Below are 19072 nucleotides of genomic sequence, written 5' to 3'. Positions count from 1 at the left end.
AGGAAATGTTATGAGGTGTCGCTGGTGATGCGGATTAAAACAGAGCTGACCATACAAGTGTAAACAAAATATAGCCCCGCTTAACTCTTTTCAATCATTAATTGTTCTGAGTGGTCACTTCAGTATTGGTTACCTCCATTCTCAAATTGTTACTGTGATGTTAGCTAGCAAGTGTTTATCCTTAACATCAGAAGTGTGAATGGAGTCCTACCAAGTGATTTTGCCAATAGTTCTCGTTTCTGCTAAAAAAGTGGTATACTCAGACTTCAGCTGTCATGTGTCCACACTCACCTGTCACTTGGGAAGGCCTCTCTCAGAATGCCATGTGCCCAATATCACACAGCCAGGAAGAGGCAGAATCAGGAGTTGAACCAAGCAGTCTGCCTCTAAAGCCTGTAGGCTTAGCCGTTGTCTTAGGGAAAGGGAAGGGAAACCTAACCCCTGTTGAGTATCTACCATGTGCCAGGTGCTCTGTTAAAGCACTTTCACTTACACTATTTCATTTAATCCTCATGAAAATACTTAGAAATAGCAGTTATAATCCACAGTTCTGTAGATGAGGAAGAAGACAGAGGCTCAGAGAAGTTAGGTAAGTTATTTAAGTTTAGGTAAGTTGTTTATAGTCACACAGCTGGTAAGTAGTAGAGCTGGGATTCAAGCCCAAGTCCTTCTGACTCCAAAGCACATGCATGTTCTATCATTTCAGGTAATAATGATAAACATCTTTCAAAACATAGTAGTGGGAGACTAATAAAAAATGGTGTTTGGTGATGTTGGGAATCTATACCCTCTGCTAGTCTGGCTCCATATCGGGCTTGTGTTTGTTAGCAATTCTACTCTGACATTTCTCTCCAATCCCTATAATCTCCCTCTGGCATCCTCTCCTACCCTGTGGTCTCCTGTTTCTTCCATCCTTCAGCCACTTGATTATTCTCATCTTTAATTTCCATTAATACCTGCTGAGCATGCCCATAGCTCTCTCATGATATGTCCCTTTGGCATTATAACTTGTATAAGAGCAGTTTTGTAATGTGTATTTGTTGTTTTTGCCCTACCCTGAATATCCTGAGGACAGGAACTACATCTCATTTATTCATCTCTGTTTCTCTCAGCTTTGGTGCTCACAGAGTAGGCAATCAGCAATTATTTTTTGACTTGAATCACCCTCTGGTTGCCCATAAACGTCTACTTCAATTCCTTTTCCCCGACTGTAGTCCTCATGTACCACCTCTCCCAGTTCCCACCCTTCACTATCAACCTGCAGTGTCCTGAGCTCAGAGATAACTCAATAAATAAGATCTTCTGCCATGATGGCCATGTCCAGTATCTGTGTTGTCCAACATGGCAGCCACTAGCCACATGGACCATTGAGCACCTGGAATGTGGTTAGTGCAACTGAAGAACTGAGTTTTAAATTTCATTTCATTTTAAATAAAATCGACTAATTAATTTAAATAATTGACTTATTTACCATATTAAATAGCACAGCTCTTCAAACATGGAAGAAACAAGCTCCTCAGTCCAAAGCTCAGATTGGAGAACAGGCTTCTGCAAGAATTCTGTGGAAGGGTATTCTGGAAATACAGAAATGAGGGCTGTACAGTTCATTTCCAGACAGGTAGTTTCTCATGTTTGTTCTCAAGTTGTCTTGAACAAATCATCATGCAGTCAATCTGTGGACTAAATGTGTAGATACTACCTATTGTCTATAGAGTGGCAGCTCCATTAAAATAGCGTTCATGTATATAGGGTAAAATGGGGAGACATCTAAGTGGTCTGTTACTGAATGGTCCTAAAATCCCTTCAAAGGCACTGAGATGCTAACTGGAAAAAAAATTCCCTCTTTCTCCCACTTCTCTGTTTCTCTCAAATTTAATTTTCTTGTTTTCTTTTCCTGGAACTATAGTGGCTGTCTAGAATGTATTGCTGGGAGCCAAATTTGTCATTTTATCTTTGGCAGTTGAAGAACTTTAATTTTTCTTTCTAGGGATAATATAATGCATCTCCATTTAGAGGATAGCTAAGTGAAAATGCACTCCTGAAACAAGATTTGTTCTGCTGGCTTCCTTCAATTTGTCAAAAAGACAAAAATCTCACCAGCCTCACTTTGTAATAATGCCCTGAAATTACTTGGAATCATCTTCCACCTACTTTTCTTGTCGCTATTACCTAATACGTGTGGCAGGGAAGACAAAAATGAACACATTTACAATTGAATGTTCTGCTTATATGTGTATTGTCAATGCTAATTGTTTTAGGCAAGGTGTTTGCTTTCCCAGTTTAACTGGGTACCAGTGTTGAATATTCAACATAGCTTTCAAGTCTCAAAATCTCAGCACCATCTTCAAAGCACATAAGGCATCTCCTGAAGCTAGCCTTTTGCTCACAGACCCGCTCCTTGCCCTGGCAACATGACCAACAGTTTCTTCTTTCCAGATTCCTCCTCCCTCTTCACCCTTCATCTCTGTCGTGAGCAGACTCATCAAGACAATGCTATTGCTGGACAGCTCAAGTTCACTGTCTCCCAAGAGGGTCTCAAGAGAGCCTACTAAGCACCAGGTCCTTTCCAGAGCTGATCTTCATTCCTCACGTCAACCCTGAGAGCAGGTGTCCTTTCTATTTCACAGACAAGGAAACTGAAGCTTAGTCAAATGCAGTGAATGGTCTGTGATCTACCTGATAAAAGGAAACGAGAGCTCAGAAGTCCTGCTATCCTTTGGCTCTAAAGCACCACACCATGCTGCTTTACTGTTGAGAGTAAAGGTTCACTTCATGCATGTGGAGCCCAGGCCTTGTAGAGCTTCCAAGTACCGCTTTGTTAGAGAAGCAGGGCGCTAACCCGCAAAACTCCTCGTGGGAGGAAACCTGACCTGGGCTTGTGTGGCAGGCTGAAGTGTGGTCACCCAATGATGTCCATGCCCAGTTCCTGGAGCCTGTAAAGATGTTACCAGGCATGGTAAAATGGACTTTGCTAACAGTCTTGAGATGGGGAAGTTATGCTGCATTATCTGGTGGACCCGCTAATCACAAGGGTCCTTATGAGAGGGAGGATTAAAGTTAGTAGTAGGAGATGTGACAGCAGAAGCAAGAGGTTGGAGTGATGCAAGGAAGGGGCCATCAGCCAAGGAATGTGGACAGCATCTAGAAACTGTAAAAGGCAAGGAAATAGATTCTCTCCAAAACTCGCAGAAGGAATGCAGCCAGACCAACCTCTTGATTTGAGACTTCTGACCTCCAGAACTGTAGGAGATTAAAAACTACAAGAGAGGGGCTTCCCTGGTGGTGCAGTGGTTGAGAGTCGGCCTGCCGATGCAGGGGACACGGGTTCGTGCCCCGGTCCGGGAGGATCCCACATGCCACGGAGCGGCTGGGCCCGTGAGCCATGGCCGCTGAGCCTGCGCGTCAGGAGCCTGTCCTCTGCAACGGGAGAGGCCACAACAGTGAGAGGCCCGCCTACCACACACACAAAAAAAAACTAGAAGAGAATAAATTTGTGTTGTTTTAAGATAGTAAGTTTGTAATAATTTGTTGTAGCAGCAATAGGAAACTAATACAGCTTATTAACAAAAAGAAAACAGTCACCCAAAGATTGGGTTGGCTGATTGCAGTCCCCATGTGTTGGCCCCAGTGATTCCTGCCTTTTTTTTTTTTTTTTTTGGCACAACATCCCAGGAAGGCCTTTTATATCAAAAGTGTCATGAAGTCCTCAATTTTTAAAAAGTTGCTAAATTGTTCTCGTGTTAAATATACCACCTGGTGAGGGAGCATCTTCTGCGGGCAAACTGCTTTGTCTTCGAGATCACAGGCTCATTTGGGAGACTGAAACCACTTGAAAGTCTAAAGGAGAAGAGCGGTTAAGAAAGACCTAAGTCTCTAGAATCAAACTTAGTTGGAATGGCAACTGTAGCATTTGTTAGCTTTGTGACCTCAGGCAAGTTATTTAACCTCAGCTTTCTCATCTGTAGAATGGGGATAATGAAAAAAACTATCTTATAGGGTTTTAATAGAGATTAGATGAGACAAGGTATTAAATGGGAGGTGATAATAGTTTCTATTTCAGAGGGCTAAAGTGACTTGATTTTAACCACGTAAATCTCTTAGATTTCTCTTAGAAAGCTCTGGGCACATAGTAAGCTCTCCAGAAATCTATGTTATTATTTTAATTAAGGCAAGCAAGCCATGATAGGAAAGAAGTACGACTCTAGACTTTGAAAGACAACTAGTGAGTGCCTTACCTAAAATGACAGAGGGGGAAGAAAACCAGTATTTTTGAATGCTTAGTAAGTATCTGGAACTTAACATCAAAGGAGATATTTCGAGGCTTAAATAAAATGATACCCCCGTGCCCAGTGTAGTTTGTAGTTTTCTTATCCTGATTTTGCACCTGAGTCTTCCAAAGTTTAAGTAGTTTACCCAGGATCCCATGACCCTGGTATGTTGGAAGTCCCTGTCCTTTCCCTCCACCTTGCTGCATGTAGCTGCAGGGAGAAGGGAGGCGAGTCAAGACGGAATCAATTCGGCTGCAGTCAGGCTTGGTACCTGGTTCCTGCTCTGGTCCCTGGCACCGAGTAAACACTATATATACCTATATATGTAAATTTATATATATTTATATATATACCTGATGAATTCCAAATGGCCGAGATACTGGGTTGCCGGCCTCTTGACAACCACCAGATGTCAGTGCTAACAAGGCATTCATTCCTCCCCTTGGTTCTGTTTCCAGGGCTAAGTGTCAGAGTGTACTTACGTCTTCATTTGGGAAGCAGCACCTCTTCCAAGTCCGGAGAGTGGAATGATTTTGGAGGACTGTGTCATATATTTTAGCAGAGCCCAGAACTGAATTTGGAAAGTATATGGTGGTAGAACACTTGGGTCTTTAAGATAAAAGTCCAAATCATCACATCCTAAGGAACTCTTTGCACTTTTTTCTTTTTTTTGGCGGCGCTGCGCTTGGCATGCGGGATTCCCCTGCAGTGGAAGCACGGAGTCCTAACCACTGGACTGCCAGGGAGTTCCCAAACTATTTGTACTTGGAAGATGAACTTTCCTCGAGGGTAGGCAGTTGTGGAAACCAAAAGGCACTCAAACCCTTAAACTCACGAGGTGAAAAAGTTATGACTGGGGACTGGTTATTGATCAGCAAAAGCTTAGAACTGTAGCTTTAACCTTTTAAACCATGAAATGTAATTTACTCATGATGCAAACCTATACACATACTTTTATAATTAAACTAAAAATTTCCCCAAACAATGTTTTACTACATGTGGGGCACTCTGATATTTTCTCTTCTGTTCTTTCATTAAAAAATGCTGGTTGGGACCCACCAAACCGATGACCCACGGTTTGAAAGACACTGACCTAGGAGATTATGCCATAGTATGTTTTAGATGAGGTCCTGGGTTTGCAGTGCTTCGTCAGAATTAAATTCCAGGGTTAGAGTAGTCTAGCGGGGAAACCCATGCTTTGGGTATGGATCTGGACTCAAACTGCAACCTTGCCTTGAGTAAGTTACTTATTCCCTGAACCTCTACTTTCTCGTATGTAAAATGGATATAATAATGTCTCCTCACAAGACTGTTGTGAGGTGCCTGATATATAACAGGTTTTCAACATATGCCTTGCCCTTCTGTACTTGAAGGGTCTTATATTAAATGTGCTTAGAGAAATTATAATTTAAATAAACCAGGGCATTCTAAAGTGGAAGGGAGGTTAGATCCTAAAACCAGTTCCTGGAAATCCTTAAGAATAGAATAATCCGGGAGTTCCCTGGTGGCCTAATGGTTAGGACTCCGTGCTTTCACTGCTGTGGCCTGGGTTCAATCCCTGGTCCGGGAACTGAGATCCTGCAAGCAATGTGGGGCAGCCAAAAAAAAAAAAAAAAAAAAGAATAGAATAATCCTGTGCCTATAGTTCAGGCATAATCGTGCTCGTTAGAGAGCTGGAATAATGCCTCTTAAAGTATTGGGGAGAGGACGACATGCCCTGTTTACAATGATGCTTCCCTGGAATTCCCCTGTCTGACCCTCTCTTAGAACTTATCACACAAATATTATTACTCATTTAATGATTTTTCCCTGTTAGGATCTGTGCTTGGCTGGGAGACAGTAGGTGCTCAAAATATTGCTGATATTAATGCAGATTTATGACTGAGCATGGGACTGTGGGTCAGACTTTCTATCTGGAGAATTCTAGCCAAGGAGCCCTGTGACATGCTGAGGGGGAGCTAGGAAGACTTTTTAATTTTCCAGGTAATAAATACTGATCACAAGTGCACTATGATTTGTTTCATAATAAAACTGCCTGTATAGATTTTTTCAGTCTGTGAAAGCCTCCAAGTTATGTCACCTGAGGAAGAGACTGATTTCCTAGCACTTCAGCTCTTCTGAACCCCTGGTGTAAGAATCCATAGCACCGTTGGCAGTGTTTTCTCGTGATATATTTATATCTCTCCTCTCCATTGGATTATAAATTCTTTGAACCTGTTTTATGACAATAAAGCCTCTTGTTTTGTGATTACCTGCTCTTCGTGTGCATGATCACCTACCCTCACAGCTACCACAGCAAGGTAGATGTTGTTATATCTCCATTTTACAGGTGAGGGGACTGAGGCTCAGAGAGGGTATAAAGCTTCCCCAAGGTCACACAGTTAGCAAACAGCAGAGTGAGGATTCAAACTCACCCCTCTAATGCCAGAGTTGGGGTTCATAATAAATACGTGTTGAACTCATACACTGCTGGTGGGGATGTAAATTGGTGCAGTGCTGTGGAAAACAGTATGGAGGTTCCTCAAAAAACTTAAAATCGAACTACCGTATGACCCAACAATTCCACTCCTGGGCATATATCTGAAAAAAAAATACTAGTTCAAAAAGACACATGCACCCCAATGTTCATAGCAGCATTATTTACAGTAGCCAAGATATGGAAGCAACTTAAGTGTCCATCAGCAGATGAATGGATAAAGAAGATGTAGTATATATATATATATATATATATATATATATATATACACACACACACACGGAATACTACTCATCCATAAAAAGAATGAAAATTTGCCATTATGCTAAGTGAAATAAGTCAGACAGAGAAGGACATATACTATATGATATCACTTATATGTGGAATCGAAAGGACACAACAAACTAGTGAATGTAAAAAAAAGAAGCAGACTCACAGATGTAGAGAACAAACTAGTGGTTACCAGTGGGGAGAGGTAAGGGGGAAGGGGCAAGATAGGGGTAGGGGATTAAGAGGTACAAACTATTATGCATAAGATAAGCTGCAAGGATATATTGTACAACATGGGGAATATAGCCACGATTTTATAAGAAACACAAATGTGGTATAACCTGTAAAAATTGTGAATCACTATATTGTACACCTGTAACATATAATATTGTACATCAACTATGCTTCAATAAAAACAAATAAATAAGTAAAATATGTGTTGATGGTTGATGGGTTGATAGACCCAGGACTCCGAGGTCTGATTCCCTGTACAGACCCAGGACTCCGAGGTCTGTGTTCCCCGCCTGTATTGCGGTGTCCAGGTTGGAACTGAGTGTTCCAGGATCCTGGACCCGTTAGTTGGGCATGCTTCAGAGCACAGAGCCAGGGGAGTGGTGATGCAAAAGATAACGCCTTAGGGGGAATAGAAATGAAAAACTAGCAAGCTGAGTCCTTGGTCTGAGGGCCAGGGAGAGAGAGAATGAGAAAAAGAGAGTGATTACCCGCAATCAAGGGAGAATAGAGGGGTAAAGAGAGGGGAAGCAGAGAGGGGTAAAGAGAGGGGAAGCAGGGAGGTAGACAAATCCTCTGAACCACAGCCCCAGACTCTCTAAACAATGCCTGAAGATTCCCGCCTGGATGGGAAGGGGCAGAGAAGGAGGCTCTTTGTGCTCCGGCAACTGGCTTGTGTTACAATTCAGTCCTCTTTGGCCTTAGTCAATTCCAGCTATAGATCATTTTCGTAGACTCATGAAACTTTCGAGCTGGGAAGGACTTTGAAGATTATCTGCTGCCATCCTGTGGTAAGATCTCGCTCTCTCTCCAGATAAAGCCACCAGGGACACACAGTGTGAAAACAAGAAGAATAATAACATTAATGATAACAATAGCTGGAGGTGATAGTGAACATACATTACAATTGCTGAAGCATGGATGCTGACCAATCAGAAAGGACACAGCAGCAAATATCTGGTGTGGCTGGGCTGGCCACTGATTTTCAGCTGTACTTCAGCCCTGGCACGTGTATGTGCTGGGCATGAGCTAAGCATTGCTTAATTAAATCCCCAGAAAACCCCATGAGCCCAGTGATACTTCACCAGAGGAGGAAATGTTAGGTTTAGAGAAGTGACATTAGTGTCCCAGGATACAAGTGAGTAAGTGGAGGTGTCTGATTTGAACTAGGGGCTCCTGACTGCAAGGCCCATGCTAGGCTTAACAACTCTGGGGCGATACCTGTCTCAGAAGCGCATAGCTGGGACAAGGCGGGAACAGGGAGGCATCTGCTTGGAGTTGTTTGAGACATGTGGGTGAGGGAGTTTTTTCCATTCTGCTTAGAGAGACTTCTTGATTTTGTCCAACAAGGGCCCCCGAGAGTGTTATAGACATCCTGGTCTCTGATTCCCATTAGGGCAGGAAATGAATAGAAAATGCTGACCTCTTTCCTATGTCAAGGCTTTCCTTGGCCTTTTGGGGAGTGGATTGGGAAAGCATGTCTGTTATTTTTACTTCAAGCCTCCCTTCCACTTCAAGAGGGCTCTTACCTGAGAAAAATGGCTGGGCTTGGTTCAGGTGTGACCCTGCACTGGAAAAATCCCTTGAATGAAAGAACCTCAGTGAAATTTCCCTGCCACTAGGCCTCATCTTTCTATAATAATGACTAGTATTATAATAATTACATAATATTTTGGCAGGAAAATTTGGCATGATTTTTTTTTTGCTTTTCTGAATATATTTTCTGCCGAGCCTAGCCAAGGGCACTCATCTGCCTCAAGAAATTAGGGTAATTACAGCAGAAAGAAATCAATAGTATTCAGGTTCTGATTCTCAAAACAAGACCTTATTTCAAGGCAATAGACTTGAGAGCAGGTATTGTGAAGAGAGGAGATTTTCTCGATTCCCTCATGTCCTTCCTTAGCTTATCAAAACCCAGTCCTGGTGAACCAACCCATAGGGTTTTTGTTGCGAGACATGCAGGAAGAGCGGTGGGTGGCAGAACCCCATCCCTTCCAGTCATGGGGGTGGCTGGAAAAAGAAGGGAGGCCAGGAGAGAACTATTTTCTTCAAGAGGCAGGCGTTACATAGGCCGAGGAGAACCCCGTGGGCAGAGACCTCCGACTCCCCCCCTTTACTGTGCTGGGCTGCCCTGTGCCAGCTGAGGGTGCGGTTTGCTCATCTGAGACCGCTCTCATTTCCTGTACAGTGTGGACATCAGGCTGAGAGCCAGCAGGTCTAAACAGGGACCCTGCCTCGGTGCGAGTGAGTTCCAGGGCTGGATGAAGAATGTGGAGAAGGGGACTTTCCTGGTGGTCCAGTGGGTAAGACTCTGTGCTCCCAATGCAGGGGGCCCGGGTTCAATCCCTGGGTGGGGAACTAGGTCCTGCATGCATGCCGCAACTAAGAGTTCACATGCCGCAACTAAAAGATCCCGCACGCTGCAACTGAGAAGGCCACATGTTGCAACTGAGTCCACACGCTGCAACTAAGAGTGTGCATGTTGCAACTGAGAAGTCCACATGCCGCCACTAAAGATCCCGCATGCCGCAACAAAAAGCCCGTGTGCTGCAACGAAGACCCAGCACAGCCAAAATAAATAAATAAATATAAAAAAAGAAAAAAAGAATGTGGAGAAGAGGGGAGGGAGCAGAAAGTCTAGGGAATCTCACTAAGATGCTGAGTTACCCAAAGGAGACTATTTAGATGGGCAAAGAGTGGGATTGCCAACCTGGAGGATGAACAGAGAAGTTAGAAATAAAATAGAGGATCCCCTGCCTCTCAACCCCCAGTGGAATCCCCTCACACCTAGACTAAAATCCACAATCCTCCACATGGTCGGCAAGATCCCCCTAGGCCGGCACTCCTTTGACACCTCTCTGACCTCTTTGTCTTTTTCCAACCACCTTGGCTTCCTGGCTCTTGCTCCCACACAGCTCATAACTGCACCTGGTGAGGGGTGGTGTGGTGTGGGGGATGGGCTGGGGGGTTGCACTGGTTCTTTCTTCCCTTTGAAGCCACAGGCTTGATCCTTCATTCCACTTAGGTATCTCCTCACACAGAGCCTCATCAGGAAGACTTCCCTGACCAGCCTATTTAAATAGTGCTCCAACACCTCTCCAGGCTCTTACCTGGCTTTATTATTCCTCATAACAATACTTACAATTTGAGCCTACATTTTAACAAAACACCACATAACAAAATACCACAGACTGGGTGGCTTAAACAGCAGAGATTTTATTTTTTCATAGCCTGGAGGCTGGAAGTCCAAGATCAGGGTGTCAGCATGGTAGGGTTCTGGTGAGGGCTCTTCTCCTGGTTTGAAGAAGGCAGCCTTCTTGCTGTGTGCTCACATGGCCTTTCCTTGTGTGTGTGTGTGTGTGTGTGTGTGTGTGTGTGCGCGTGCGCGCGCACAGAGAGAGAAGGCCACCAATCCTGTCAAATTAGGTCCCTATCCTTATGACCTTATTTAGCCTTAATTACCTCCTAAAAGCCCTATCTCCAAATATAATTACATTGGAGGTTAGGGCTTCAACATATGAATTTTGGAGGGGACACTATTCAGTCCATGGTGCCCTTATAACTACACATTTATTAGAAAGTATTTACTAGAATAGTCTGTACATTGCTATACCTAAATTGCCCATTACTGTGCCTGGCACGTAGTAGGCACTCTATAAATGTCTGTGCAATAAATAGATGATCTACTCTGCTTATCCTAGTGGTAATGTAAACAAGTTTATGACTCCATTATGATAACATCTCAAATAAGCACCATTAATCAAGCATATACATATGCCAGTGACTTTATCTTAGTTTCTGATCTAATCCTCAAAAAAATCCTAGAAAATAAGAATGATTATTACTGTGATAGGGATGAGTCAATAGAGGCATGGCAAGGTTAAGTAAATGGCCCAAAGTCACACAGCTAATAGGCAAGGCCAAGACTAGGACCCTAGTCTGTCAACTCCAAAAGTCTATTTCTTTTTAGACTCTAGACCAGTGGTTCTCAAACTCTGGTGTACTTCACAACCACCTGGAGGACTCGTTAAAACAGACTTCTGGGCTCTACCCTCTGAGTTTCTGATTCTATAGGTCAAGGGTTGGATCTGAGAATTTGCATTTCTAATACGTTTCCAGGGGATACTGATAGTGCTGGTCTGGGGACCACACCTGGAGAATCACTTCTGTAGATGTACAATACTTCAAGTTCCTTTTTCTTTCAGACTTCTGAGCTACTTTCTGTCTCAATACCCTTTGCTTGAGTGCATCAGAAGTGAGTTTGCAGTAAAAGCCTGGTGTTTCCGCATTGTCTGGAGTGGCCATCCGGAGCCTAGAGAAAGACCTTTGCCACAGGGTGGCAGCAGCATCCCAGGTACAGAGAGTTTGGCTTGGAGCTGGGGACAGCTCATTAACACACCGGCCCCTGGGTTCCCACAGAGTGTGGGCCTGACTGCCTCTCCATTTCCCCTTGGCAGGGAGGAGATGGCAGGAGGGGGCCTGGCAGAAGGGGAGGTCGTTGGCACACAGAGTGGTGGTTTTGTTCTCTGGGAGACCGGGAGAAAGCTGGGTGGTCCCCTCAGAGTGTCGAATTGTGCCCTTGACAAAATCACCACGCAACGCTGGAGAGCCGGGCCTGACAAAGGCCGGGAGGAGACTGGCAGTGGTTGCCTGTACCCCGGGCGCGCGCAGAGGCCTGGGCCCCTCCGGCCTGGCAGTTTCTCAGGATGCCCGTTTCTAGGGGTGATTGACCCTGCAAAGCCTCCCTCGGAGGAGAGGTTGGTCTGTGGCCTCCTCGGTGAGTTCCTTCCTGCTCTGGTGGGCCCACACGGAGCTGGGAACCACTCTCCCTTCCTCCAGCATCATCCCTAGGCCTCTTCTTTTCTCATTGAGACGGTTTTGTCCTAAACGTCTTAAGGATCTTCCTAAGTGCCAGACGCTGTGCTGAGAATTTTATATTATCGTTTATTTAATTCTCATTACACCTCATGGTCTTATTATACCTACTGATGATGACGGAGTTGAAGTCTGAGCCATCACGTGCCAAGCCTAGTTGACCACAGAGCCCCATTCAACCTCCTCCAATATATGGAAACCTGATATGAAAACTGGTTTGGAGACTTCAGGTTTCAGCCAACCTTCACATGTACAGATGAGGACATACAGGGAGACTGAAGGATTAGGTCAAGGTACCACAGTCGGTTAAAAGCAAGTCAGGAACTTGAACTCACATTTCCTCATCCAGGTAACTACCATCACCACGAATCCAATAGATTATGTTCCAGAGTTAACCAAGACAGTCCAGGGACCTTGATGAAACTGCTCAAGAATTTAGGGTTAATAGGTTTGGATTCAACCACCACTCTGAAGCTGAGGGCCTTTAAGTTTTAGGAAGCATGAAGGTGCTTTTAGCCTAGCTGTGTTAGTTTTCTAACACACATGTAGACATTCTGCTTCTTTGGTTAACGGCTCATCACCAGCTTACGTGAAACAATACCTCACTGAGGCCCTGTAGTGCCAAGGCCATGGAATTTGGTGACAGTTTTCAGACTTGTGTTGCTGACAGAACTTTTGAATGCTAAGTTCTCCCCACGGCAGACCAATCATCATTTCCTTTTGGGGCTGAGATGACCCTTGGATGGTCTTTATTTTCTCCTGCTATGTCTTCAAGTTCCCGGCTGGCTGCCTTCAATGTTTTTTTTTTTTTTTTTCTTTAATGATCCCCTGGACCTACAGACTTGGAAAGGAAATCGAAAAGTTGTCATCTGACACCCGTCTTCTGTGAGACACACTGTTGTCTTTAACCTGGCTGCACGTATGTGATTATTGGGAAAGAATTTATGATTTTACGGGGCATATTTTGTGCTCCTTCTGCAGTACCGATTGGGCCCCACTTTTTTATATCCTTCAGCCTCAGCTGAAAGAAGGGGCTTTTGTGGGAATGATGCCCATTCATGGAGGCTAGAGTTCCCTCAAAAGACTTTGAAAAATGTCTCCTTCCGAACTTTACAATGACTGGAAAATGATGGTCTTTGAGTAGCACAATATGAAAAGAATATGGGTGCGTTTCTAGAAAGAGCACCCCAAATGAAAAAAATATGTTCACATTGGAAAACAATATGTGAATGCCAAATTGTTCAGTCCTGTAACGGATTACAGAAAATATTTTATGTTTGGAGTTGGGGGGGTGGGCAGGGGAGAACAGGAGGAAGGAGTGAGAGAAGGAAAGGGGAAAAAAAAGAGAAGAAAAGAAAAACAGATGTGAGTCTTAAAATATTTCAAGCATGGATAACTGAAACATTGTTTAATCTATTTAAGAGCGTTCTGTGAAGTCTTAAAGGTGATTGATCAGGCCTTTTAAATGCAGCAACAAGACTTACAAGCACATAGTGAGTGAAAATGCCCCCCAAACAAATAAATAGTAAGAAGAGTCCCAGATCTGGACTGCCTTTTAAAGCATGTTTTTGTCTGCAAAGAGGAATTAAAAATTGGGATGATTATTTTTAATAATCACACAAACTCACCTATAATATTCTCTTCATCGAAGCAAACATAAATTGTCTTGAATTCTTCATTTTGCTTGTACGTAGGGTTGCCAAATTAACCAAAAAAATACAGTATTTTGGAACATACAATAAAACATTATTTGTTACTATTCATATTTAACTGGTGTCTTGTATTTTATCTAACAATCCTACTTGTTCGTGTATGTTCGGTAAAATGAGACTGTTTCCAAATTGAAGGCTGAGACACCAGTTTTGTGGGCATGATGAGGGAAGACCAGCTAAAAAAATGTTACCGAGCCACTTACTGAGAACCTGCTCTGTGCTTAGGAAACATAAGTGATGGGATGGGAAGATAATTATCTAGAACAGGATGGCATCAAAAAAGGAGGTGGGAGGGGAGAGAGGCAGGGCACAGGGGAAGAGGAAACAGAGAATACCCAGAAAGGAAGGGGCTCCTGGGAGAGAGGACTGGAGAAGCAGGATGACCAGAGGGAAAGGAGAAATGGGGCAGGGAAGAATTTTAAACCCCTTGATGTCTTTCACATACTGATCTTCCCTCTGCACGGCCGACCTTAGAATTTCATACTGAGCTCATCCAAGCGAGTTCTCTAAGAGGAAGTTCAGTTCCTTCCTGCGGAGAGTTCCGGGCTCCCCCCGGTGGCTATTGTAGGTATCGCTCCCCCAGACCCTGCCTCATTTACCCCAGACATTTCTCATCTCTCACTTTCCCTCTTAGAACTCGGCACATCGGCTTCCTCCGCTCTTCCTTCCCTGCTTTTTCTGATGGCTTATTCATTCGGAGACTGCTTTCGGCATGGCATGACACCTCCCAACTGCTCTGGCCCCCGGAACAGGCCACACAGAGCTGGTCATTGTTGCCCTAGTTCTGGGACCACCCGAGCGGGAGAAGGGGCAGCGCGCCGCCGCGGAGGCCGGATGATTGACAGCAGCCTCAGGTCAAGTGCCCGGCGGGCCACCCGGAAGGAGGGCGTGTGCTCCCCTCCCCCTCCCCCTGCCCCTTCCAGCGGGTAATGAGCCCTTCCTTCAGACGCACGCAATTAACGGCACCAAAACCTCTATTTTCAACACTCTGTATATGAATAAAGGCTTACCAAAAAAAAAAAAAAAAAGGATTTTAGCGGGAAAGGGAATCCTGCTTGGGGTGAGACAGTGCTGCTGAAGGGATAAATATGGGAAGAACACAGACCCCCAGCTTCTCACAGTGTAGGATTTAAAAAAAATTATTAGCGTGTTTACTCATCAGAAACGTTAAAAAAAAAGCGTTAATCTGAAAAATTTCCAAAGTTCCATTTGTGAACAGATCTGTGACCTACCACACAGAGGGATCTCTGCGGGCTTCCCCAACGCCCTAGTCACACCCTGACAGGGCTGCCACGTCCCTCATCCCTAATGGCATCACCCGATCTTCCACAGGCTGATGAACAGCTTCGCGGGCGTGACTGTGGGCAGCGGGGGGGTGGGGGGGTGGAGGCAAAATGCAGCTTCAGCTGCGACTGGAAGGAAACTGGTGATTGCAGGAAGAAGCACTTCCTAGGGGTGGACTCAGTTTTTGGTGGCACCTCCCTGATTGCTTCTGTGTCCAGAAAGTCCCATAGATCGGGATTCCCTCAGGGTGGTGAGAGCTGGTTTGATGCCCTGAGGCTGTGAGCATTTCCCCAATCAGCCAGTCCAATACCATAGATGCCTTGTAAAAAGTTAATCAAACAGTGATTGGTAAATGTTTTGGTCAAAAGATCCTTTAGAGAAATTGATGGAAATTAAGGATTTCTCCCCCAGAAAAAGGCAAATGCACAAAACTCTCCCCACACTTTCAAGGGCTATTAGAACTCACTTAAGTCTTCACATGGATGATCTAGGGGTTTGTGGATCATACTTAAGAGTCCCTCCTCTAGATGGCTGTCACCTGCTAGTAGAGGGTCAGATTAAAATGTCTCTAGACACAGCTTCGGTCTGGGCATTTCATGATATTGCCTCTCAGTCCTCTGTTAAAAAGCATGACAGGAAAAAAAAAAAAAAGCAGTTGTTGTAACTCGTGCTTTATGAATAGAACGGTTCACTAGCACATTGGCTGTTTCTGAAATATCCCTTGAGACCTTATTCAGCTCTTTTCACAAATGGCAGCAGTAATCACATAGATAAATCTACCTACCTAATTTGAAGGTCAGACAGGAAATTACTTTTTTTGGAAGAACCAATGGTGGCATTACACTTTTCTAATTAATCCCAACATGGAAATGATTCAATTTATTGGTGAAATCTGAATCTGAGGTGAACAAGTAAATGCATGCTGTTACAGCAAAGTGCTTCCCTCACCTCCTCCTGTTTCCAGTTCTAGGAGTTGGGCAGGGAGAGTGTGTCCTTATTTATTTTCCTGTGGTTGGCTTCCCCAGCTGGGCCTTCCAAGATTTTACCTAGTAAAATCTTTAAAAAAAGAAAAAAAATATCTGCATGGCATCCTTCCCAGCATTGTCCTGAACTCATTGCAATACTTCCATGAATGAAAATTTTATTTTCCTTCAGGGAGAAGAACAATAACAACATGCAAAAGTATAATGTAAAACTAATTTTTTTCTTTATTGAAAATACATCTACAAGGTAATGCTTCTCAGCCCACACTGGGTGCATGTAATATGCAGAGCCTGTGATGGGCTGGCAAGAGGGTCATCCCAGAGGACCTGCTTTCCATAAGAGATGGTTAGTATAAAAAAGATCACATTGTGTAACAGTTAATTTGACAATTAATTTTTACTCTACTGGTGTCATGACAGCCATGCACATTAACTTTTGTAGTGTATTTCCCAAATAGAGCCTTGACATTAAATGGTTACTCCACCACAGCCTAATGTTAACTTTTGTACACATGTACGTAATGCTCGCGATCTATATAAAAACATCTCTAATTGTATATCAGAGAATGTATGTCTAGATTTTCAATCTGTTAGCATAATTAAGTCCGTTCCTCACCATTTTCAGTCAGAAACTCAAACACAGCTGGTATTGTCTGACAGCTCGCACTTCACATCTTTGACTGGATACTCCTTAGAGGGTAAAAAAATAATCTCCTCTAAACCTGGTAGCTGCCTTGCCTGAAACTAATACCCCTAGTGTTTTGTTTTTTTTTTTTGTCTTGGAACCACACTGACATGAATTCATACTGATTCATCTTCTACGGTTTCTCTCAGGCACGCAAACCAAACCAAACCAAACCCCACTTCAGCTGAAGGTTTTAAATGATTTGGTGAATGCAGTTCCAACACAAAGAAATATCTTGTTTCTCTCATTCTCAGAACTTTTGATGATAGTCAAAAACCTTTTCAAATAAGAGACCACCCACCCGGTTCATGGACCTCTAGTGGAGAGAGAGCTCATTCATTTGACTTCTTTAAAATGTATAAGAAGTGACCTTATATTTTGATCTGCAGACTTCCTTAAGGAATGATTTTTGAACTGAAAAGAAAAAGTGTTTCAGGTTAAAAAAAAAAAAAAAAGAACCTCTCCTTTTAAAAAAAACCTTCCTTAAAGATGACTTATAATCTTGGTGTTTTAAAATCCTCTCTTTATAATGTCAGCCATGCTCCGTTCTTTCCTGGCGATCTTTAGTGTTCCATAGTAAGACCGTGAGCACCCTTGCTAAGTTGCTAGTCTTACGTTTTATTTTCTAAAAGTCTATGGTCAGTTGAGGAGTGGTGGGAGATATCCTTCCCAAAGTAGTCCCTTTAGTTTGTGAAGAGTAGGAAAGAAGGGAATACTTCCCCTGTTGGGAAGAACTAAGCAGAGTTTCATGAACAATTCCACTCCTGGAAGGGCCTCCAGCCAGGAGACTTGTGTAACTGACATTTTGGACACAGGACCTGGTAAACCACACAGCCATCCTGCCCCCACTTAGAAATGTTCATTCCCAATAAATGTCTATTCTGAAAGTCTCACGCTCCATGGAATGATACTTGCTACAGGATGTTCTTTGGGGAAATGGAGGGCAGACTCTTTTATGGTGCCACAGGATGTTTGGGTGAGAATCGACCATAAAGGCATCTAAGGAACTCGCTCATTTTACAGATGGGAACTCTGAGGCCTAGAGATGAGACGTAACTTGCCCATGGCCACATGGAAATTTCACTTTCTGCGCCTCCTCACAGCTGTGCTGGGTGTGTATTTGTATTGTCCTGCTACTAATAAAAGACGGACACAAATCATAAGAGAAAGGAAAAAAAAAACCCTTGTAATGTCCAACCAATAACCCATTGCTGATCAAGTTGTTTTGTTTTGATATTAAAACTGAATTGTATTCTGAAGGATTTTTAAATTCTGAAAGTTGATTTAAAACCATGTTTTTAGCCTAATATTTGTTTTGACTCTTTAATTTGTAAGAACTATCACATTTACAGGATTGCATGCCACATAAACTTGTAAGACCTGATCAAGACTATTTTTGATCTCAGTACCTTATTAGATAAGACTAACATGAAATGACTTAAAAATTTCAAACATGGGATGAAAACTATACATTTTGGCCACTGCAAAATCCCCCCTTGTTTTTGGATGACTATTTCCCAATCCTATCAGGGCAGGGAGGAAAACGGAGGTAAAGGGCTGACTGGAGAGAATGAGTTGAAATGAGATGGAAACATTGTATAATGGTTTTCAAACACCTGGTGCTCAAGGAAGCATTTCTTTGTGTTAGTCTACATCTTGGTCTCGCTATCAATGGATTTCTCAATTTCGCTTTCCTGGGCAATCAGCTGATACGGTTTCTTCATTTCATTCTCTTCAATCACTGAGTTACCCATTTCGACGTCCCGGTTCTTCAGTTCATGTCGTGACAAGTGTTCAACAATGCCGGCTCCCAGGGAGTCTCCCAGCACGTTGGTGGTGGTACGAAGACGGTCCCTGGGGAAGGGAGGGGTGGAAGGAAAAGAGAGGCTCCTGTGAATATCACGGGATTTCAGCTCATGTTTTGAACCAGCTGGCTAAGTCACTGGGGGCATCTCTTAAAATTCTGCTTGGTGTAGCCACCCACTGCATCATTCCATAATAGACACATAACATTCAAAATCGTAGTTACTAATCTATATCTGTATAATTAATAACTTATATAACTTACAACCAAGGACATATATTAGTATTAATTTTCAGTTACTAATTAGAGTAGCAACAGTAGGAATGACCCTCCCCTTTCTCCTTTTATTTAAAATTTTTCTTTGGTTCTCTTTCCTACCACTCACTTACCTTTTACCAGAAGGTCTCAGAAGTGTGATCTAGAGACCCCTGGGGGTCACTGAGGCAAAAACAATTTTCATAATAACGCTAAGATGTTATTTGCC

The 19072-nt window shown here is 43.4% G+C and overlaps 1 protein-coding gene across 3 annotated transcripts in view; it reads right to left on the bottom strand.

Annotated features, from left to right (window-relative positions):
- Nucleotides 1-2700: 2700 nt before the first annotated feature.
- The window catches only part of SLC1A3 (solute carrier family 1 member 3), an 88562-nt gene continuing 72190 nt past the window's right edge, over nucleotides 2701-19072 (bottom strand). For all 3 annotated transcript variants that reach the window (XM_022599212.2, XM_089908763.1, XM_089908765.1), the window contains one exon: nucleotides 2701-18638. In XM_022599212.2, the coding sequence (XP_022454920.1) occupies nucleotides 18434-18638 (205 nt within the window). In that variant the 3' untranslated portion in view covers nucleotides 2701-18433. The remainder of the gene's footprint in view (nucleotides 18639-19072) is intronic.

Source organism: Delphinapterus leucas, chromosome 3, assembly GCF_059928025.1.
Source record: "Delphinapterus leucas isolate spDelLeu-1000000601 "Yukka" chromosome 3, BTC_Dleu_Yukka2, whole genome shotgun sequence".
Lineage (NCBI taxonomy): Eukaryota > Metazoa > Chordata > Mammalia > Artiodactyla > Monodontidae > Delphinapterus > Delphinapterus leucas.
The sequence above is the reverse complement of the archived record's forward strand: the minus strand, read 5'-3'. Positions and strand labels throughout refer to the sequence as shown.